Raw genomic sequence first — 23,150 nt, forward strand, 5'->3', positions numbered from 1 at the left:
TAGTTAAAAGGACGTTGTCTGTTAAATGTTTTACATGATCACTAGTCCTACATTAAATATGATTAACAGGTCTGAATCAGCTGAGGAAACTGCACCTCACTTCTACTTCCTCTGCTGCCTGTTGTTACTCAGGAATTTAGCAGAGAAATGCAGACATCAGATGTTATAAAATCCCTTTCAGCGGGTTGTTTTTATTTAAAATCAGTGTCAGCATGGATGCTTGTTCCCACTGAAGCCATAGCACCATGTACACAGTTATCAAGTTAGTTTTGTCCAGACCAAAGACAAATGTAAGTGTCAAGATTTTGGTCAAAGCTCTGGTAAATCAGGTCCCTGGTGGTAAAACTTTACACAGAGACACTTCTCCATCTTTTATAGGAAGATGTGGCTGCAGCATTTCATGTACCATTTGTAATCTGATCAAAGGCTGATGTAAAATATCCCATTTATGAAGAACCCACAGTCTCTGGATCTGCCGACAGACATGGCTCACATGTTCCAGCCCAGTCCTATGTGGGTGGCCAGCAGGTAGCACATGGCAATCAAACATGTTATTACCATCATGGGGAATCCCAATCTGCCAGGAGACAAGAATATGACAAGTTAGCTAGGAAACAAAGAGGGATAATTGAATTGTTAGAGCTGTAATTTTGCAGTTTTATCATCTTAAAGTGAGAAAGGAAGTTATTCTGACAGAGACTCCTCGGTGCTGCACGTGCTTAAGTCCTACCCATCTGTTCCTGATTAAAATATCACAAAGACTGATTTTGATTAAACTGAGTGGAATAGCTAAATGTTCACCTAGAGCTATGGAGTCATCCCTATCCATGGTGCTAGCACAGCTAATCTACCATAGTGAACAAAATCAGGACAATGTTTAAGCCACTTTTGCAGATATTTAAAGAGCAAGTCACCCCCAAATCACATTTTTTTGCTGATAAACTATATAAAGGAGTGTCTAATCATGCTACAGACACGTGTAGGCAATAATTTGGCAGTTCAGTGCATCTTGGTTAAAATTCAAATATTCTGCCTAAAACTGTCAGTGTTGCGCCGTCGTCAGGGAAAAATTCTGCACTGTATTTGAATTTAAATCTGCCACCGCTATTGGCTAAGAGGTATGCTATGATGTCATCTGGTATATTACGATGTCATAATGCCATTGTGAGCCTGTGTGTGTGTATTTGTTAGCGGCTCCGCCCTCTCGGTCTGCCAAGCAACAGCATTTGTTGCATTTTTCAAACATGAAGTGGGAGTGAAGTAAGTTTCTTGTAGGGGGTGACTTGCTCTTTAAATAAATGTTTAAGCTGAGAGTCATTTGTGCCTTTTTTCAATAGATTGCACAATATTTTGAGTTGGACTGCCAATATGAAAAAACTAGAATAGAATAGACTAGAATAGAATAGAATAGAATAGAATAGAATAGAATAGAATAGAATAGAATAGAATAGAATAGAATAGAATAGAAACTCCCTTTATTGTCCTTCAGTGAGGAATTTATGACATCACAGTACTAATGACATTCATTATAGAACCACAAAGGAGAGTAGAGAATGAGGAGATAGTAAAATTCAAAGGTAAACAACAAGGAAACACTGACTGAATACTGAATAAACATTTTCTTAATATAAAATGTAAAAATGAAAGTTTGCCATGTAAGCATGTAATTCTTTTCATTAAAAGTTAAATCTCCGAGTTTGAAGTTATTGATGGTAAATGGCCTGTATTTGCATAGCACCTTCTTAGGGTTCTACAAACCCCCCAAGGTTCTTTACAACAAGATCAGTCATTCGCCCATTCACATGCTGGTGGGGATGAGCTACAATGTAGCCACAGCTGCCCTGGGGCGCACTGACAGAGGCGAGGCTGAAAAACACAGGCGCCACCGGTCTCTTCGACCACCGCCAGCAGGCAAGGTGGGTTAAGTGTCTTGCCCAAGGACACAACAGCAGAATTCTCTGGTGGGAGCCGGGATCGAACCTGCAACCTTCCCACTATTCCATCACCCAGACTGCATATAAAGGGAGGAGTGAGACACCTTCAACTCGCCGGATGATTGGGTAGCTTGTGCCACCACTCGTTTCTAGAAGAACTCTAGTCTTTAGGATTTTTTTGAATCAATATTTGGTTTTGACTCTTATTTTTGCAACACTGCAGGCGTTCGACCACTCCAACCTCCCTTGACCATAACCAACATGGATTTTGCCTCAGACCACGTCTCATCCTCCCCTCTTGGACCGACCAGCTCTCCCACCACCCACCCACCTGGACCCCTTGGACTCTTGCCACCCTCGCCGACTCCCCGATCCACCTCAGGTCCAGTGCTCCTCTCTCTTACTTCCCCCACCACCGTAAGATCTGTCTCCTTTTGTCTCCCACAAGTGAACTTATGGCTGAGACATGAGTTTTAAGACACTGTTTTTGTTATCAGTACACCGTCACTTCTACCTTATTATTAAACTTGTTTTCTTTGACTTCCCTGTTGGTTCTGTGTGTTGCTTCTGCATGTCTTGGGTTAGGTCCCTTCCTCAAAACATGACAGCGGTTCAGTTCTCCCTACGATCATGCTTTCTCCCGCTGTGCTTGTGTATTTTAGTACTACTCCCCTATGTTCGTGTATTTCTGTTCTTTAGCTTTTCAGTTATTTCCCTTCTGTCTGTTTTTATTCAACATGTTCTACTCTCCCATTGTTTCTCTTCCTGCCTCCCTCAGTCCTCCAGTTTATTAGCCACCTGCCAATTACAGTAATTAGAACATCTGTTCCCTTGCTTCTTCCTTCACTTCCCGGTTCTACCTGGGCAGCTCTCACATCGTATGTCCCTCATCTTGTTTCATGCCTGTAAAGCTCAGGATTTACTGAAAGTCTTGAGTTAACTGGCTACCCTCATTTATTTCTGCATTTTGGTCATCACCTCTACAGAAACCCTGACAACAGATTTTTATTATTTTGGTTCCAAAACAAACTTGTTGGTTGTAGCTGCAGCTCATTCCCTCAGTTGGAGTAGCAGTAATGAGGTTTCTCCAGTTAACTCCTGTGTGCTTTAGATTAGCAGCAAACGGATAACTGTTTCGTCTACATTTGACCCACCTGTTCACAGTTTCACTGACACTGAACATATCCCGTGAGCGTTAAGTGTTTCTCCTGCAGTTCTGGGGAAAAGCAGAGCGACATCTGGGACATGTGTGCCTAGGAATGATCTGGACATTGAACTGAGAAAGGTTTATAACTGCTCATCAGTTCAGGAAAAGGTAAAATGAGGGGGAAAACTACTTCTTACAAGTGTAAATGTCTGTAGTTATTTACTTTAAATACAGAGAAAGTTTCTTTAATGTTTGTTTCACTTGTCTTATGATTGAGAAACGGGCAGATTATAGGTTTTACCTCATCCTGCTCCCCTTCTCCCCCCTCAGTCCAGTCCTGGCCCTTAAGCAGACTCATCTTCATCACATGGCAGCAATGATCTCTAGCTGTTTTTATTTCCAAATTAGCTCCCTTCATCTAGAATATCTCCTCAGAAGACTGCAGCGCTGCAGATGGTTTGGCATTTGGATGACTACCATGTCCTACATGAACACATGTCTGCTCTGAGGGCCAAAGATCTGTTTGCCTCCGGTCTACGACACAGATCAGTTTGGAGCTGAAACACGCACACGATGCTCTGTGTGATCAGTCTGTCAAAACAGCAAAGTGCCCGTTTAAAAACGTAGCAACAGGTCATTAAATCAGACCAGGAGATGGTTAGAAATGATGATTGTGACAGAGTGTGATGAAGTGTGAGTCTAATCAGCTATAATGGGACCTGTTTAGGATAATAGATTTTAAAATAAAATGTGTACCAGTGAAAACCAGACTTTCAGAGTGATCCAGTTGTTTGTCTAATATTTTCTTATTATGTGTAACTCGAGGTTTGACAGCACCGTTTTGATACTGAGCATCATGTAGCCTATTTTTAATTTGTAGTATCTTGCAGGAACTTTTCTTCCACCCCTCTGAGCAGTGGGGATTGAAGTGTGCTCACTGGGTGCTGCGAACTCTTTGGGCTTACGTAATTTACACGTCATCAGAAGTCTGGTGTCACAGGACAGAATACGATCGATGATGTTTTTGCCTGATTTTAAACTTTCTGAAAGTCATCATGGGATGTTTGTCTTTCACTGATGCAAATCAAGATGGCCGTCAGACACTCTGAGCGCAATACAATAAAATAAGGTCTTCTTATTTTAAATTGTGTATAAACTGGCTTCATCAGAACGTGATCTGCAAGTTTCGCTGGAGCGGTTCTAACAGAGTGTGAAGCAGCTGGGATGAGAATCAGCTCCTCTAAATCTGAGACCATGGTCTTGAGTCAGAAAAGGGTAGAATGCCTTCTCCAGGTCAGGGATGAGGTTCTGCCCCAAGTGGAGGAGTTTAGTATCTCGGGGTCTTGTTCACAAGGGAGGGAAAGCTGGAGCGTGAGATTGAAAGGCAGATTAGTGCTGCGTCTGCAGCGATGCGGGCGTTGTACCGGTCTGTCGTGGTGAAGAGAGAGCTGAGTCAGAAGGCGAAGCTCTCGATTTACCGGTTGATCTACTTTCCTACTCTCACCTATGGTCACAAACTTTGGTTATAGTGACCGAAAGAATGAGGTCGCGGATACAAGCGGTCGAAAAGAGTTTTCTCCGCAGGGTGCCTGGGCTCTCCCTTAGATATAGGGTGAGAAGCTCTGTCATGCGAGAGGGGCTCGGAGTAGACCCGCTGCTCCTTCACTTCAAGAAGAGCAAGTTAAGGTGGCTCTTGGAATTTGGCTAGGATGCCCCCTGGACGCCTCCCTGGTGAGGACATGCTCGAGGGACTCTGCTGACCAGGGAACACGTTGGGATTCCCCCGGAGGAGCTGGCCCAAGCAGCTGGAGAGAGGGAAGGCTGGGCCTCTCTGCTTAGGCTGCTGCCCCTGTGACCCGACCCCGGAGGATGGCATTAATCTATTTTATAAATTTTTACAAACGGAGATTTTTTTATGTAATTTTTAAGCATCGGGTGATCTGAGTCTAAACTCTGACATGAACAGCATCAGGTGACACGCATTCCTGATTGGTCTTTATTTGTTCAGTTTTCACCTGCGGTGGTTTTAAAACTAAATCAAAATATATATTTTTTGATATTTTTACGATGATTGGGTTGTACAAAGCGTTATGTTGCGGTTTGTTTCTTGTCTTGTTGCCTTTAAAACTTAGGACTCATATTGTTTTGTCCACAGACCAATGAACACACTAGGGACGGACGTGTTTACTTTCATACTAAGGAGCATTTTCAGCTAATCAAATATGGACTTTCTGACTGCAGGACGACCGTTTCACCACAGGACCCTAAGATGCCCTTTTGGTCACTTCAATAACATCATAAGAGAGAAATTGAATATTAAATAAACATGTTTGAAAAGTTCAGGTAGAAAGATGCTTAAAGGTTTAATGCAAAGGTTTGAAAGTTCCCATGTCTTGGTCTTAGACACGAGCTTTGTAGAGGCTGTCTTCTTCAGCGTGTACATGAGTTAGGCTCCATGTTCCTCCATCAGACGTACGCAGTTTTCACAATTTCTTATTTCTCGCATCATCCTTCACTTTTAGACTCGAGCAAACAAAAACAGCACAGTTTTCCTTGTTGGTGAAAATCAACTGACTGAAATGACCAATCGTCACAGATAACTACCGTCCGGACGTTGGTTTCACGAGCTGGTTTTAAAGTTTTCATCTCCAAACACTAACTGTTGCACCACAATATTAAATATATATTTTGATGATTTCATTGCATTAAAAGTTTGTGCAAAAAGCAGAAACCCATTCCACCTAAAACTCCTCACGTGAAGAGACCATTCTAAAATAAAGATAGAGTTGGTAGCGATGAATGATGAGAGTCAGAGTCGTTTTCAGCTGAACTTACTGGATTATAGCCAAATCAGATGTGTTTTCATCAAAAATACTTTATGTAAATACAGGGAACTTTTCACAAGGTCAAAGCTATAAACATGAGAGCACTGTGATCATATGAGTGTCTGGTTAAGATGGATGGAGGGAGAAATCTAAGCCGTCATCATCGTCAGACAAGCTGAGGTCACCTTTCTGCTGAGCAACACTCGTTTCCTCATCACAGGCACAGCATGAAGGGAAGGAGGCAGATGGAAAAGTTGCCACAGTACAGCACAGAAAGGAACACGGTTCATCTTGTCTGAAAAATGCCCATTCTGCCTTGTGCTCTCACACGTTGACATAATTGCATTTGATGGGAGCTCTTTGAAACTACTGATGCAATCTCGAAAAGTCTCTTTAGATAAACCCAAGGGATGTGCAGTGCTGACTGTGGAGGCTGTATGACACAGCTGCTTATGGCAATACCCAAGATGCTCTATGCAGTGAGACTTATAAAACACTAACATGGATCAAATTCTGCCTCAAAATACACTACAGAAAATACTCAGTGGGAATAGTTAGTCCTTTTAGAGCAAAGTCATTTAATGACCTCACATTTAATTTCATTAAGTACAATAAGCTCTTTGACGTACTAAAAAGCACAGCTTCTGTACAAAAATCCTTGTGGATTTAATTTTATTTGGAATAACAAAAAAGACCTGTCACGTAAACAGTGCTGATATCTGAAAAACTAAATAAATGGGTAACACGTTACAATAAGGGTTCTTTTATTAACAGTACTTAGTGCATTATTAAGCATTAATAAATAAAGGAGTGCTTTTTTAATGTTCCCAATATTTGTAACTATTAAGTATCCTTAAGGTCAGGACAAAGGGCCGAGAAGGGGTGTCTGCTTTTTAATGCATATTAAGTAGTTGTTAATTCTTTACTTAATACTTTATTAATGCTTCATAATGCACTAAGTAATAAAGGGACCCTTATTGTAAAGTGTTATCAATAAATGAATAAACAGATAGTTCTGGAATCAGTTTTATGTGAATGTTGAACACAAAGGATGTTTAGTACCAGAGGAAGCAAATTCATTTTAAAGTAAAAATTTACTTTTTGTCCCAACGATATTTTATTGTATCGCGTTCATTACAGAACCATTAAGCCACAGTTTGGGTCCAGATATTAGCAACACTGAGTTCTACAGATGATCAGACCCTTGTTCATATTATTATAATCCAGTTCAAGATTATGCCCATCCACCCATCAGTGTTCTTCCGCTCATACAGAGTCGGGTCGCAGGAGCAGCAGCCTAAGCAGACAGGCCCAGACTTCCCTCTCCCCAGCCACTTGGGCCAGTTCCTCCAGAAGAATACTAAGGCATTCCCAAGCCAGCTGAGCGACATCGTCCCTCCAGCATGTCCTAGGTCTTCCTTTAGATCTCCTCCCGGTTGGACGTGCCCAGAGAACCTCACCAGGGAAGTGTCCAGGAGGCTTAACTACATGCCCAAGCCACCTCAACTGGCTCCTCTCGACGTGGAGGAGCAGCGGGTCTACTCTGAACCCTTCCCTGATGACTGAGCTTCTCATCCTATCTCTAAAGGAGAGCCCAGACACCCTTCGGAGAAAACTAATTTTGGCAACATGTATCCGCAATCTTGTTCTTTTGGTCACTACCCAAAGCTCGTGATCATAGGTGAGGGTAGGAAGGTGGATAGACCGGTAAATCGAGAGCTTTGCCGCCCAGCTCAGCTCTCTCTTCATCACGACAAACCAGTACAACACTTGCATCAGTGCAGACGCAGCAACAATCCACCTATCGATCTTGCGCTTCATCTTTCCTTCATTTGTGAACAAGACCCCGAGATACTTAAATTCCTCCACTTGGTGCAGGACCTCGTCCCTGACCCGGAGAAGACGTTTGGCTCTTTTCCAACTCAGAACCATGGTCTCTGATTTAGATGAGCTGATTCTGTTTATGAGAAATGCCCAAGCTAGTAGACACTTGAAACTGGCTTTATCAGTTCCACATAAACGATTGGGATGCTGCCTTTCTGCACTCGGGAGTTCTGGCTTTTGTGTCCCCCAGCCCTTTAATGTAGTTATCCACATAGAAATACCCTTCAAGATGGCAGAAAAGATTCTTCACAGCCTGGTGGGACGGAGCTGAACGACTTGGATTATGAAAAGGAATCCTAATATTAATCAATTTTCTAGAAAGACACAGTGTCATGTCTGGAGGAAGTCCTGTTGTGCATCTGAGTGGACATCTAAGGTCTACTCCCACAAACATCCCTGAGAAAAATTCTGCCTCGGTTTGAACTTTCTTTAAATTTTTCACTCAGATGTTTGGTTTTTGTATTTTACAGTTTAACACAAGATAAAGTCACGACTTTAGACACACATACAAGAGAATTAGCCCATAAAAACACAAAGTAAGAAACAGATATATGGAGCCACATGTCTTCTGATACCGTAGTAGCTGTTCACACTACTCCTCAGTGAACGCACTGGAGCATACTCCACCCGGCTGGACTACAAAGTACATACAGAGGAGATGCTTTTACCGTGATCCCTGGGCTAGTGGTTTGAGAAGATGAGAATGCTAAAGGCCCAGATGTATAAAGGAGGCAACAGAGGCCATACCAACTAACTGTGGATCTTTTCAGAGCGACTCATTTTCCTTTGTGATGGCCCATCAAAGAGGCATTCGTATCCCTGCGGGCTGATCTGGCCCCACCATTCACCCAGCTGCTACAGAACTAGTTAGTCCCAGCTGTCTGCCACAGACAGACGTCTCTCCCCTTACCTGTTTCTCTCAGCAGCTGTGACCCTTTCTACAGACAGCCAATTACAGGCAGAGCTGAAGCCGCAAGCAATGATTCTATCTACTCACTGTAGACAGAGGGAGGGATGCAGAGCTGACAGGCGGGAACTGTTAATACCACTTTAAACAAAATTGTTTGAAAATTGTCATTCTTATGCTTTTAAGTGAGAAAAAAGCTATTCATAGTACTATAAATACAACTGAGGTGACACTTTCATTGGAATTGATGCTGTTTCTAGAGCTACTTAAACATTACCTACGCTGTTGTCCTGCTTTGAGACTATTTTGAGGCAATTTCAGTGCGTAATTAATCCTGTAACACCAAATTTTATCATATTGAAAGTGACCGTGTGTATTGTCCCTAGCAATGGGGGGCCGTACATACTTAAATCACTGCAAGCGAGCATTATTTTTGTGTTTGAGTAAGACCTTACCAACAGATGGCCATTAGGGTCAAAAATCCCTGGGAGTGCAACCTCCAGCAAAACAACAAGAGCATCAGGCTCCCTTTCATCACTGATAACGAGTGAAGAGGTAAATGTGTAAAACAACGTTTATGAATGGTGAAAGTTTTGTAACTGTTTCTTACAAACCAATAAATGTGTTTTGTCCTCATGGACTCCCATAGGAAACATGGCGTCTAACATGATGTCACCCAGAGACTTAGACCCACTCCCATGTATTTCAGACCTGATTTTTATGTTACAAAGCCAGCAATTTTTTCAACAGCTGAGCATCATTTAATTCATTTTCAATAACTTTTTGATGGATATTTCCAGAGATTAATGGTAAAAACTACACATTGTCCCTTTAATATGATTATAAGAGACCTCCACCTCTTTAACAGAATTAGCACCTTCCTCATAAACCTGCTGTGTTGAATCCTTTATGTGTACTGTAGGTGTTGTGGGATGATCTCCCCTGCATCCTCGATTAATTAATTGCTATGGCCTTTCACCAGCAAAGGAAGCCATGTTTCTAGGAGTAAAATCCAATCTATCAGTCTGTCTCTCCCTTCTCGATGACACCACAGCTTCCAGGTCGCCTTCCACTCACACCTGGTCGGTAGAGAACAGGAGTTCTTCACACGTGGCTAAGACATGAGGAAATCACTGCTGCTTCTGCTTCTGTTGTGCTTCTGCTTGTGTCTGATCTGTTTCTCCTGTGGTTCCCTTTCGATGTGTGTTGGTTCTACTGGCTGTCTACTGCAACCCAGTTCTCCCTGGGCTCACTTCGGATCAGTTTAGCGTGTGACGACTCAAACTCCAGCACACACTGTCTTGTTTGGGGTTGCTATTTCAGTGGGACTCTACCAGGGGACTGGTTTACATCCAGTCAGCAAGAAGCATCTTGTCAAGGCTGCATGAATGGAGCCAAGGTTCTTCTAACTTGTGCCTTACCATGAGGAGGTGGATAAAGAGATATCATGTTTTCATTTCATTGGCTCTGTGTGTACAGTACCAAAAGTTCCTTAAACTCCTGAACTTGGAGTGACTTTGTTGGCTTATTTTACTTTTGCTTCGTCTACCAGTTATTGACAGTTCCCAACTGGTAAGCCTGATTGTACAGGTCCTTCTAAAAAAATTAGCATATTGTGATGAAGTTCATTGTTGTCTGTAATGTACTGGTAAACATTAGACTTTCATATATATTAGATTCATTACACACAACTGAAGTAGTCCAAGCCTTTTATTGTTTCTAATATTGATGATTTTGGCGTACAGTTCATGAAAACCCAAAATTCCTATCTAAAAAAATTACCATATTTCATCCGACCAATAAAAGAAAAGTGTTTTTAATACAAAAAAGTCAACCTTCTAATAATTATGTTCAGTTATGCACTCAGTACTTGTTCGGGAGTCCTTTAGCAGAAATGACTGCTTCAATGCGGCGTGGCATGGAGGCGATCAGCCTGTGGCACTGCTGAGGTGTTACGGAGGCCCAGGATGCTTCGATAGCGGCCTTAAGCTCATCCAGAGTGTTGGGTCTGGCGTCTCTCAACTTTCTCTTCACAATATCCCACAGGTTCTCTACGGGGTTCAGGTCAGGAGAGTTGGCAGGCCAGTTGAGCACAGTAATACCATGGTCAGTAAACCATTTAGCAGTGGTGTTGGCACTGTGAGCAGGTGCCAGGTCGTGCTGAAAAATGAAATCTTCATCTCCATAAAGCTTTTAAGCAGATGGAAGCATGAAGTGCTCCAACATCTCCTGATAGCTAGCTGCATGGACCCTGCCCTTGATAAAACACAGTGGACCAACACCAGCAGCTGGCATGGCGCCCCAGACCATCACTGACTGTGGGTATTTGACACTGGACTTCAGGCATGTTGGCTTTCCCTCTGCCCAGTCTTCCTCCAGACTCTGGCACCTTGATTTCCGAATGACGTGCAAAACTTGCTTTCATCTGAAAAAAGTACTTTGGACCACTGAGCACCAGTCCAGTGCTGCTTCTCTGTAGCCCAGGTCAGGCGCTTCTCCCGCTGTTTCAAAAGTGGCTTGACCTGGGGAATGCGGCACCTGCAGCCCATTTCCTGCACACGCCTGTACACGGTGGCTCTGGATGTTTCTTTGTGTGTGTGTGTGTGTGCGTGCGTGCGTGCGTGCGTGTGTGTGATCGAACCTGTAACCTTCCGATTACTGGACAACCCGCTCAACCTGTTGAGCTACTGCTGCTCCTTGTAGCAGCATGGCCACAGAATGTAGCAGAATGGCTGGTTGGTCTTAGCCCTCCAGGGAGCCAGCTCCCCCACTGGCCCCAATAGGCACCTCTGTTGTCAAAATGCCACCCAGAGCATGGAGACCCCAGCCCATCCTGCCAGGGCCCAAAGCAGCAGCATCACAGAGCCTCACGGAGTCTGAGGGCACCAATCCAGCCCCACCCCAGCAGAATATCTACGCCCATCCCTGCATTTGCACAACTTCCGGACTATAAAAGACATAGGACATCTAGGTAAGGTTGGGTCCTCCCCCTCCTGGACTTCCCCCTCCCATGTGATGTGACTGCAGAGGAGCCAAGGTCTACCCGAGGCCCCCGAACCCAAGTCAGGCACTGCTGCATGTTCCTGCCTTCTCCCCGGCAGCATACATGTCAGGACCCGACCCCCAAGGCCCCACCCAGATCCCCCCACGGGGCCGGCCACCCCCACACTCCGAGCCCCCAGGCCCCACCCAGACCCGCCCAGGGGCAATGCAGCCGCCGGGCAGTAACCCATGGCCACCGCCAAGACCTCCAAGGGGCCCGTCTCACAACCGCCAGTAGTCCACTCCCCGAGGCAACCCAAGCACCTCCAGAGGGGGGCAACGGCCCTCCAGACACCCCCAGAGAACCCACCTCCAAGGACCGTCAAGATACTCCAAACTCAGACCCTCCACCCCCTCACCCACATCATCCCGCAGGACAATATCCATGGTCCCCCGTCATCGCTATGTGATGGAACCGATCAAAGGAACCCAGAGAGATTGATTTGAAGTGGAAGCAGAGGCTATATCAAGTGTAATATGATCTAACAAAATATATCTATACTGGCTCTGGATGTTTCTACTCCAGACTCAGTCCACTGCTTCCGCAGGTCCCCCAAGGTCTGGAATCATTCCTTCTCCACAATCTTCCTCAGGGTCCGGTCACCTCTTCTGGTTGTGCAGCGTTTTCTACCACACTTGTTCCTTCCCACTGACTTCCCACTGAGGTGCCTTGATACAGCACTCTGGGAACAGCCTGTTCGTTCAGAAATTTCTTTCTGCGTCTTAGCCTCTTGCTTGAGGGTGTCAATGATGGCCTTCTGGACAGCAGTCAGGTCGGCAGCCTTACTCGTGATTGTGGTTTTGAGTAATGAACCAGGATGGGAGTTTCCAACAGCCTCAGGAATCTTTTGCAGGTGTTTAGAGTTAATTAGTTGATTCAGATGATTAGGTTAATAGCTCGTTTAGAGAACCTTTTCATGATATGCTAATTTTTTTAGATAGGAATTTCGGGTTTTCATGAGCTGTATGCCAACATCATCAATATTAGAAACAATAAAAGGCTTGAACTACTTTAGTTGTGTGTAATGAATCTAATATATATGAAGGTCTAATGTTTATCAGTACATTACAGACAATAATGAACTTTATCACAATATGCTAATTTTTTGAGAAGGACCTGTATTTTAGCGTTTTATAGGGAGTTATTTTTAACAACGTTTTTAATTATTCCATTAAATGAATTATACAATTTTGGGACCACATATACTGAGCCCTTTAAAGAATGAGTCTGTCCTTAAGTTTGTTTCAGTTTCAACATCCATAAAGCATCTTAGAGGAGGATGCAGAAGCCTCATTCATCGCTACACCTGGTATATAATCATTACATAATAAAAATAATAAAATATTAGAGAAAAATTCAAATTGTCACCTTAACATCAGCCAACTGAAGAAGCACTGACCATTTCATTTATCAGGTTTTAAAAGATTGAAGACGGTTAAATTGTTGTAGCTGGATGTCTCAGTGAAAGCTTTTCTGAACGTGTCGATCTGGTGGTTCATGAGAAGTTGAGCTAAGAGACACAAAAGGGTCGACTCCAGTAGTTCATTAAAAATGTTGCTCAGTCAGATACTGCTCAAAGTGTTCCTCAGTTTGATGACACTAGAGTAGCATTAATTCATTCAGGGATTTTTCTTCTCATTTTTATGTCCCCCGAATGAAAACAGTAGTTTAATGTAAGCCGTTTGAGTCGAGTTTTCTCTCATGTCATACAGGCACACTTTCTGTTTCATGTTTTATCTGAACCATTCAGTAGTATTGTGTTAAAGACCTAATCAGACCCACATTCATCACCCTTTCATCCTTTCTGACCACTTCTATTCCTCTAACAGGCAAACTGAATCGACATCCAGCTGCTACATCACAGTGGAAATTGTTTGTGAGCAGATAGAAACTGGGGAGGCAGCCGGCTTTCCATCCAGCTATAGATAAAAGGACATTTCTCTACATTTTTACAGCAGCCCTCCACAAGATCTCACATCAAGCTTGAATTTTATCTGCGACTCATTTTGACAAAAAAAAAAAGCTTGATGATTAAGGCATTTCTTCTGAAGACAAACTAAAACTCATCACCAAATGATGGCACAACAGTTGTACCTTAGAAACTAAATTTATCAAACCCTTGCAAAGGGAGACAGAGTCAAACAGGCATCTTTGCTGCAGTTTATCCACATTTAGATTGGGTTGTATGCATGTATTAAAGAGAAAAGGCACATAATTATGAATGCTACTGTTGTAATTCCTGAAGATCAGCACTTTTGTGCTCAACCATTGGGGAACAGAGGAATTACATGTCCACCCTGTAACCAGAGGGCTGCAGGTTCACGTCCAGTCTGTCACAGACACTTCACCCACCCTGCCTGCTGGTGGTCGTAGAGACCGGTGGCGCCCCTGTGTACAGCAGTCTTGCCTCGGCCTGTGTGTCCCCGGGCAGCTGTGGCTACGCTGTAGCTCATCTTCACCAGCGTGTGATAAATACAGGTCATTTTTACCACGTAATATCATGAAATACTGGCAGTTAGAATACAGACAGATATAAATGAAGCTGCCATACAAGGAGCCGCCAACCCCTCCGACCACCACTATTTTGCTGTCATACATCTCCTATGCTTCCTTGGCATTGTCTGTCCCAACATGAGAGACATTCATGTTCAAGCACTCCTCCAGGCAGAGTAGTTCATGGTACATGACTCACAAACCAACATCCGAGCAGAAAAACTAGTAAAGCTACATTTCGCCTCTGTCAGTGCGCCCCACAGCAGCTGTGGCTACATCGTAGCTCATCCCCACCAGTGTGTGAATGTGTGTGTGAATGTTTGATTGTGTTGTAAAGCGCCGTGGGAGGTTCCATGACTCTCGAAGGCACTATATCAAATACAGACCATTTACCATTTCAGACAGGAAAGTCGTGCGTATTCATGCTGGACTGTTAGAAATGCTGCAGGCCATGCTGTGAGAGGAGAGAGGGCTTACTTGAAAAACTCCACAAAGGAAAAGCCATATCCGTGTTGTTCGGCAATCCCTGCACACACAACATTGGCTGAAGCTCCAATCAATGTACCGTTTCCTAAAAAAATATAACAATTAGGGAAAGTTATTGTCTAATGATCAATGAATTCATCCAAATGACCAACTTTTAGTTGCCCCTCGGGGATAAATAAAGTTTTTCTGATTCTGATATACATTAGATTTTCATGAAAATCAACACCCGATAACAGATAAACAACAAATGTCGTTTTTCTTGTATTGGATGTAACAATTTGAGAAAACTGCAAAGATAGTGTATGAAAACCCTTTTAAACAGGCAAGAATGTTTAGCTTCTCTGAACTTATTTAACCTGCATGGACAGAAATTTTAAGTTATGGCCATTTTACTAAATTATAAATCTTCCTGTTTATTTGAGAACTAGTTGAGTTTAATTTGACATGTTTACAGCTGTGTTACCTGTCAGCTGTTCTTTGTTAGTCTGAGAAGGAACAACTGAGAAGCCACCTGAGGCATGAAACATCTTTCATGTATTATTGAGGCTAAGGATCAGCAGGTGGAGGCTCCACGGGAGCTGGGCCCACATGCAACATTACCAGGGGATCTCAGACCCTCCACAAAAGTTTGTTCCAGAATGTTGGAAAGGAGATGCCAGTATAGTTGTCAAACCTCAAATTCAGGAGGTGCATTGTGGTTTTCATCCAAGTCACGGAACAGTGGAGCGGTCTTCTACTTACAGAGTTGCTATTTGGATCTTATGTGGATTTGGAGAAGGCTCATGCCCCCTGAGTCATTATTTGCATGGATGTTGCAGGAATATGGGGTACCAAGGTGCCTTGGGATCTAGAACATGCAAATCTTTCCTCTCTGGCCAGGAAATCCCTTGGGTTTCTCCCAGCAGGTGTTGCTGCACAGATGGATGTCTAGATGTCTGTTCTGCAACCTCCAGACTGGATAAGCTAAAGGAAACTAATGAATGGACATCTTTCATGACAATGAGGAGTGGGAGGGAACAAGACTGTAGATAACAGAAAACTGCTTTTCTTCCAGCTCTTTCATTTCTTCTTTTTCTTCTTGTAAAGAGAGAGTAAGGTTGTCCCTGGAGCAACCAGTGAGAGTAAATGTGTTTGCAGCCTTTTCTATGGGAGTCTTTCTACAATCTGTGATGTATAAAGCTAAAGAAACTCTCTTCTCCACTTTGTCCGCCCACATCTGAGCTAGGAGGGATCACAGCGATGAACTTTTGAGCTGAAATCTCAGCATGTTTACATTTCAGCCCCCTAATTAAGCCCCATGTCACTGATCATTCACATTATTATAACATATGATCAAACCACCAAATATTTACCTGACAACACAGAAATATTATTTTTAAGTGTTATTTAAGATTTTAAAAATTAAATATGAAATGCTCATGCCATAATCCCATAATCACACAATTCTGCTGTAAAACAGATCAAATAAAAGGCTTGATCATCTTGTGTATTCAGTGTGTTTTAAAAATCATCAGTTCAGAACGCAGCCATGGCACCAGCATACTGCTGATCAATAAAACTCTGTCAGACGTCAGATAATTCAACCGAAACACGCCGACAGCTCCTATATTTGTGTCCTCACCCCCAGAAACCCACCCTGTGCAGACGGGTGTAGTGGAAGCTGAATGCTTTGAGGTCCTTCAATCTTCTCTCACAGAAAAAACCTCTAAAGAAGAAGCCTCAGTTCCCAGAGGAGCAGCACGGCTGCTCAAATCCAGGCTGTCACACGGAGCACATCATGTGTGTGTCTTTGCCAGAGGCTGTCGATAGAAGATCCACACCTTTCAGACGAGGATCTGTAGAGCCTCTGGTGGTTGTGTAACCCAAACCTTATAGTCTGTGTGTGTATGAAAGCATATAAAAGACATGTGAGATTAGAAACTTACCTCCAAGACAGGCTCCCATAGCCAAAGCAAATATGAGCGGTTTTACTGGCAGGTTCACATCCGAGTCCTGACTCAGGTTGATGAGAACTGGAATCTGTTAAAAACAGAAACACAATTAAAATGACAAAAAATAACAGTTTAATGTCTTAAAGAGGTATAACATTGTTTTTTCTGCAGACATTTGCTAATCTTTCTGAGAGAAATACTAAGTTTGTTTTTAACACCTCTTTCGACCTTTTTTTTCCACAAAAATCAAATTTGGCTGAAGAAATCCCCTTGCTAAGGTCTCAGAGTCCCACCAGTAATAAGAATCCAGATTAGTAGATGGTCTGAAGATAAACAGACACACAATCATATCAACAAAGAGACTGAGATCTTAGATACGGGACCTCTTCACATTGATTTTGTTACTAAACATGGTTGCTAACATGCTAAATATAAATAAACTAACCTTTTATGTATATTTGGAGGTCATGATTCAAATTACAGAAAAGGTTTTCTTGGTGTAGAGCTCAAATCTACTTTTGCTTCTGAAAGGTTTCAGAAAGAACAAGATACACTTTAATTATTTGTTAGAGTAGAACCGATGTTTTCTAACTCGGTCCCAGAGGGGTGACACGTTCTTTAAAAGTGACAGAATGTCACACCTGAAATAAGTGTTCAATCACTCTTTAACCAGAAATTGTAGCTGAAAGAAAAATCACTGGTCCTTCTCCCCACTGTGACAGCAACGAACTGCAGGCTTTCTTATCAGCTTTTGCTGAGTTGATGCACTATAAAGTTTTCTTTTTGTGTCAGGTGGAGCAACGCTTGCATGAGCATGAAAATATGGAGAAACTATCAGACACAAGGGCATCTTCAAAAACAGCTGACACACAACATGGAGGGGGGTGTAGTCAAAACTCTGATGGCTTATTTAAGCTAACAATGCTTCATTCTGTCAGGGGATAACATCCTAAATGAGCCCACTGACCGCGCTCTGAGACACCCATCAGTCTAGAGGCAGCAGATCTGATGTCTGGAGGTAAAAATCAGCTGATTTAACAGGGAAGCATCAAATGAGTTATGCACAAATTAAAAAGACCTTATAAACACACACACACACACACACACACACACACACACACACACACGTTATAAATGTGCCAGTTTAGCAGGGGAAAGGATCTACTTTTAATGTTGAAGCCACATTCCATCTAGAATTTCCTCATTGCAGGAAATTACTGATCTAAATCATAGATTTACCAGCAAATCACTATTTGTGACACATTAAAGATGGGTGGTGGTGAGGTTCATCTGTGTGTACTTTTTTGTAAAGCTTTGTTTTTATCTTCTGGGGTGGTCTCTACAACTAAAACTTGCTGGGGTTTATTGAATTATATCTAAAATGTTCCCTGATACTCGACTCCATCCCAATTATTTATTCAAGTTTGAACTGAAGCAAACTTAGGGTTAGGGTTTCTAACTGAAAAAACATCTTAGCACACAGAACAGGGTGATGAGAGTGAGAGATAAAAGGGGAGATGTCTTCCGGAGTTTGTGTTCAACGAGAATTGTTGTTGAAAGATGAGTAAAAACTTGTTCATTTACTTTGTCTTTATGTTTTTTTATATAAATTCTTATTATTTTTTAACAAGAAAAAACCCAACAATAACAAGAACACACATTGTATATAAAGGAAAAAACAAGGTCTACAAACCATTGAACCCATCGTTAAATACTCCTCTTGTTTCACTCAGTCTGCAATGACTTTATTATTTTAATTGGTTGTCACTTTACAACTGATTGATTTTTGAAGTCGACATTCAAGATAACCAACACAGTTAGTTAATGTTTGCAAACAGAATTATGGCTATAACGTTTTGTGTAGCACTAGTGAGGAGTCGTTCTCTACTAATAGCTTGAGACAGAGAAGGGCAGGGAACGCACGAGTGTGTTAACATGCACTACCTCCCACCCCTACAGTTGTTTACTGATTTGACTACAAAATATGGAACTAGGATTAGGACAATATTACATGTAACTTGTTCGTTTTGTAACTTGTAACATGTTTTGTAAATGTAACTTCCTTTTGTAGCGTGTAATTTACATTTTGTAACATGTAACTTTAGTTTTGTAGAATGTAATTCTTGTTTTGTTGCATGTTACTTTCGTTTTTAACACATAATTCTCATTTTGTAACATTTAATTTTTGTTTTGTAGCATGTAATATACGTTTTGTAACACATTACTTTTGTTTTTAACACACAATTCTCATTTTGTAACGTTTAACTTTCGGTTTGTAGAATGTAATTCTTGTTTTGTTGCATGTTACTTTCGTTTTTAACACATAATTCTCATTTTGTAACATTGAACTTTTGTTTTGTAGCATGTAATATACGTTTTGTAACACATTACTTTCGTTTTTAACACTTAATTCTCATTTTGTAACGTTTAACTTTTGTTTTGTAGCATGTAATATACGTTTTGTAACACATTACTTTTGTTTTTAACACATAATTCTCATTTTGTAACATTGAACTTTTGTTTTGTAGCATGTAATTCTTGTTTGGTTGCACGTTACTTTCGTTTTTAACACATAATTCTCATTTTGTAACGTTTAACTTTTGTTTTGTAGCACGTAATATACGTTTTGTAACACATTACTTTTGTTTTTAACACACAATTCTCATTTTGTAACATTTAACTTTTGGTTTGTAACAGCTTGCAGAAAGACAATCTATGTACAAGTTTCAAATCACAATTTTCAAATCTCACGTCTCAGTCTACAATAACAAAACTTAGATCTATGTGTTACAAAACATTTTGTCCCAATTCTAACTTCCATTCCCAATAAAATCAATAACAGTCTTTGTCTGAGCAGCCAATGAGGAGTCTTGGATTCCTGTCCAATCATGGCAAGAGGGCAGAGGTCTGTTGCACTGCTCACAACAAAACTTGCTTACATTCTCACTCTTTACCAGTAAGTGGTGGTAATTTTAGAGAAATAAAATTAGCTTGAATTAGAGCAGGATTTTATATCTGAGACACGTGATTGGCTGATAAGACAAAACCTGTCATCGGTTCTTCGAGAAGTAAATTGGGACAAACTGATTTGTATACGTAGATTTGAGTTTTGTAACTGTACACTGAGATGTGTAAGAGTTGTGATTTGAAACTTGTAAATAGATTGTTTTACAAAATGAAAGTTTCATGTTACAAAATAAAGGTTACGTGTTAAAAAACGTGAATTAAATGCACAAAACTAAAGTTACAGTTACAAAACATGTTGCAAGTTCTAAAACTTGGTACAAGTTACATGTAATATTGTTCCAATCCTAGCTCCAAATCATACAGCTCAGGAGCCGAACCTTCTCTAAACAGCCATTCACACAGAGACCTTTTTCTTCTCTTTCACACGAAAAGGTCTGCCATGAAATAAACCGGCTGTGCAGATTCAACTATTGGCCTGTTGCAACTTATCTCATGAACAACTGCATAGATTGTAATGTCAGTTTAGGATTTAAAGTGAATTTTTGTTTGACTTTACCACTTTTCCACATCTTAGAACCTACATGTGACTTGATTGTGTGAATCTGTGACAGATGAACAGATGAACTGGCGTCAGTGAGTCACACTGAGGCGTCTTACCATGGTGGCAGTGAAGGGGATGTTATCAATGAGGGAGGAGGCCAGAGCGGAGATCCACATCACCAGGATAATGGCTATAGCCAAGCGCTGGTCTTCTGGTACCGCCTGAGAGGGGAGATCATCAGAACAACACATAACCGTGTTTTCATCAACACTCAACATGCTAACAGCTGCTTCCTCAGCCAGACGCCATCCTAAACCAGAAACACAATTTGTGATCAATCTTTGACACTGAACCTCTCGCCGGGCAGTGTGGGCTCAGAGAGTGAAGCTGTTTGATGACAGGACCACGGGAGGTGGCTCTGCGTTTCATCTGTAGACCCGTCAGTTCCACACATGTGACAGAGCGCGATGTATAATCAGCATCACAAGGCCGCTCTCTTTCACCTGTCCTCCAGCTGGGAGCAACTCTATTGCCTTTTTCATTGTTCAGGGATACAGAGTGAGTTAGGTATCCAGAACAGCACACCGCCTGTCGTGTGTGATCATTAGACGCGTTCAGGTCTGCTGTCTAAACATAAGCTGACGTTCCCATTACAAGTGTGATTCTCAGCCAAGAGGCGACTCACTTGCACCTCTCAGAGGGGCAAGAATATGGGTGACAATTACCTTCAACCACTGGCAGGAATCCAACGTAAACAAAATAATTGAATTCAGAACGGTGCAGCGCTTAAGGATTAACATGCATGACATCACCTGTGCACAATTATCAATTATGTCAGCAGCACAGGTACCTTAGCCAGGAAGGCTGAGGCTGGAAAAAGCAAAGGCAAGACTTACTTTTATAAGCAGCGCTGTCTGCTCTCCAATGTAGTCGATGAGCTGCAGCTGGGCTAATGCCTGAAAAATGAAGAGGAGGAGATCGATGCTGAAGAAGAAAAAATCTGGAGGCATTAACTCATAGGTGGGAACCAAGAGAGGAAAAGTAATTTGGGTTTTATTTAGTGGCCATTAAGTAGACTGAGATAAATCTATTCTTGTTATCGTTCCCGACACTAAGAATAAAAGATATATATATTCACATGCAGCTGGGCCTTCCTCATGGGGGATGTTTGTCCTACATTACACTGAGTTTAATGCCTCCAACAAATAGTTTTGCTCACATCCATACCAGACTCTGAGGTGAGAAACAGAACACGCACGGTGCTGACAAACTGTGGCTTCCAAGTGAAGAAATTGGTCATTTCTTTTCTTACTGCCAAACCAGATTTCTGTAACTAAACAGCATTTTGTCAATGGTTGTAATCCAGCTATTGACTGTTATTATGCATCTTTTGAAGATATCTGTCAGAGCAAAGTCGAGCTACAAACACCAGAACTTCATTACCATGAACTTAGATACTGGAAAAAATAATTTTGATTAGTGACAGTTTTTGTTCTCATCTTCTGATTTCTAGTCCAGACTCTCTAGAATAAAAAACAGAACAAATAAAAAGACATTTTCAGGACATGTATGCTAAATACCTCCATCAAAACAAAAAGCCCAGCAAAGAACAACAGTGTGGCCCATTCAACCCGGTGGAGGATGATCTCAAAGTCCTGAACATCGGCCAGAACCAAAAGCCAAAGAGCACCGAGGATGGCAATCCAGCCTAAGAGACAGGAAAATGATCATGTTAGCACAGGTTTATTACATGATTATAAACTCATTGGTCACTTTAATAGTTATGGCAGTGATTCTAGCTATGATGCAGATGAATCGGTGAACTTCAAACTTTGCACCAGAATAGAGAGGAAAAAATAATTTACTAACTTTTAACATGATGTGCCACCGACAGATAACCAAAGTGGCTGATAGCAAGAAATCCTACCAATGGCTAGAAAGAGCTGGTCTGAAGGACAGCTCAGAGACCCTCATCATGGCTGCACAGGAACAGGCCCTGAACTCTAGAGCAACAGAGGCCAAGATCTACCACACCAGACAAGACCCAAGGTGTAGGCTATGCAAGGAGGCCCCGAGACAATCCACCATATAACTGCATGGTGTAAGATGCTGGCAGGGAAAGCGTACATGGAACGCCACAACCAAGCGGCTGGCATTGTGTACAGAAACATCTGTGCAGAGCATGGACTGGAAGCCCCAAGGTCAAAGTGGGTAACGCCCCCTATATCACGCCTGCTCTGGTGTTAAAAGTTAGTAAATTTAAGTCCTAGATCATATTTGAGCCTATTCTACTGTCATTTTTAAGGATTTCTATTTATAGATGTTTTTTTACTACATTATGAGAATAGAAATGTTAACTCATTCACTGCCAATGACGACTAAAGTTGTCATTTGCATTTTTTTACTATTTGGGCATCGGAACGAGACCCCACGCTGAGAGAACAAACATCTCAGCTCTGAAGCCGATCTTCATCCGCATACGTCACACGTCACATGATCAGGAAGCAGAAAATCCATATGTTAGGAGATCGTTTTGGGCCGTTCCTGTAAACAAAAGTGAGGTGCGAACTGGAAAAGCGTCTGCAGATCACAATTCGACAACGGATTATGAAAGAGCTGATGAGGCTCGAAATGCGCGGATTCTTCCTGATGTAAGAGGTGAGTCTCCTTTTTGTTTTAGTGGTTTTGGCATCGACATCATCCTAGCGCGCAACGTTCTGTGACTCTTAAAGAAACAGTAAAAACGGCGAGAAACACTGGCAGCGAAGGCCTTTAGTGATCAGGAAATGGCTGGCAGTGAATTAGTTAGTGCTCTTTTACTTTTCTGTTTCTGGTGCTGTGAAGCTTGGAGGATTTTTACTGCTATTTTTTCACTTTTTTCACTTTTTGAGCATTTGTTATGATGTGTAACCATGGCAACAAGCTGGTTTACAATCGGGAGTAGCTCATTAACACTGGAAAGGCTGAAATAATATCTCAACTGAAGCCACAA

The 23,150-nt window shown here is 42.0% G+C and overlaps 1 protein-coding gene across 1 annotated transcript in view; it reads right to left on the reverse strand.

Moving 5' to 3' along the window:
* Nucleotides 1–221: 221 nt before the first annotated feature.
* Nucleotides 222–23,150, reverse strand: part of oca2 (oculocutaneous albinism II) — a 66,304-nt gene continuing 43,375 nt past the window's right edge. Inside the window, exons 19-24 of the mRNA XM_015975783.3 lie at nucleotides 21,739–21,866; nucleotides 21,055–21,114; nucleotides 20,275–20,379; nucleotides 16,645–16,738; nucleotides 14,711–14,804; nucleotides 222–577 (exon numbers count right to left, since the gene is read on the reverse strand). Of these exons, the coding sequence (XP_015831269.3) occupies nucleotides 490–577; nucleotides 14,711–14,804; nucleotides 16,645–16,738; nucleotides 20,275–20,379; nucleotides 21,055–21,114; nucleotides 21,739–21,866 (569 nt within the window). The 3' untranslated portion in view covers nucleotides 222–489. The remainder of the gene's footprint in view (nucleotides 578–14,710; nucleotides 14,805–16,644; nucleotides 16,739–20,274; nucleotides 20,380–21,054; nucleotides 21,115–21,738; nucleotides 21,867–23,150) is intronic.

The sequence above is a fragment of the Nothobranchius furzeri genome, chromosome 16, assembly GCF_043380555.1.
Source record: "Nothobranchius furzeri strain GRZ-AD chromosome 16, NfurGRZ-RIMD1, whole genome shotgun sequence".
Classification (NCBI taxonomy): Eukaryota; Metazoa; Chordata; class Actinopteri; order Cyprinodontiformes; family Nothobranchiidae; genus Nothobranchius; species Nothobranchius furzeri.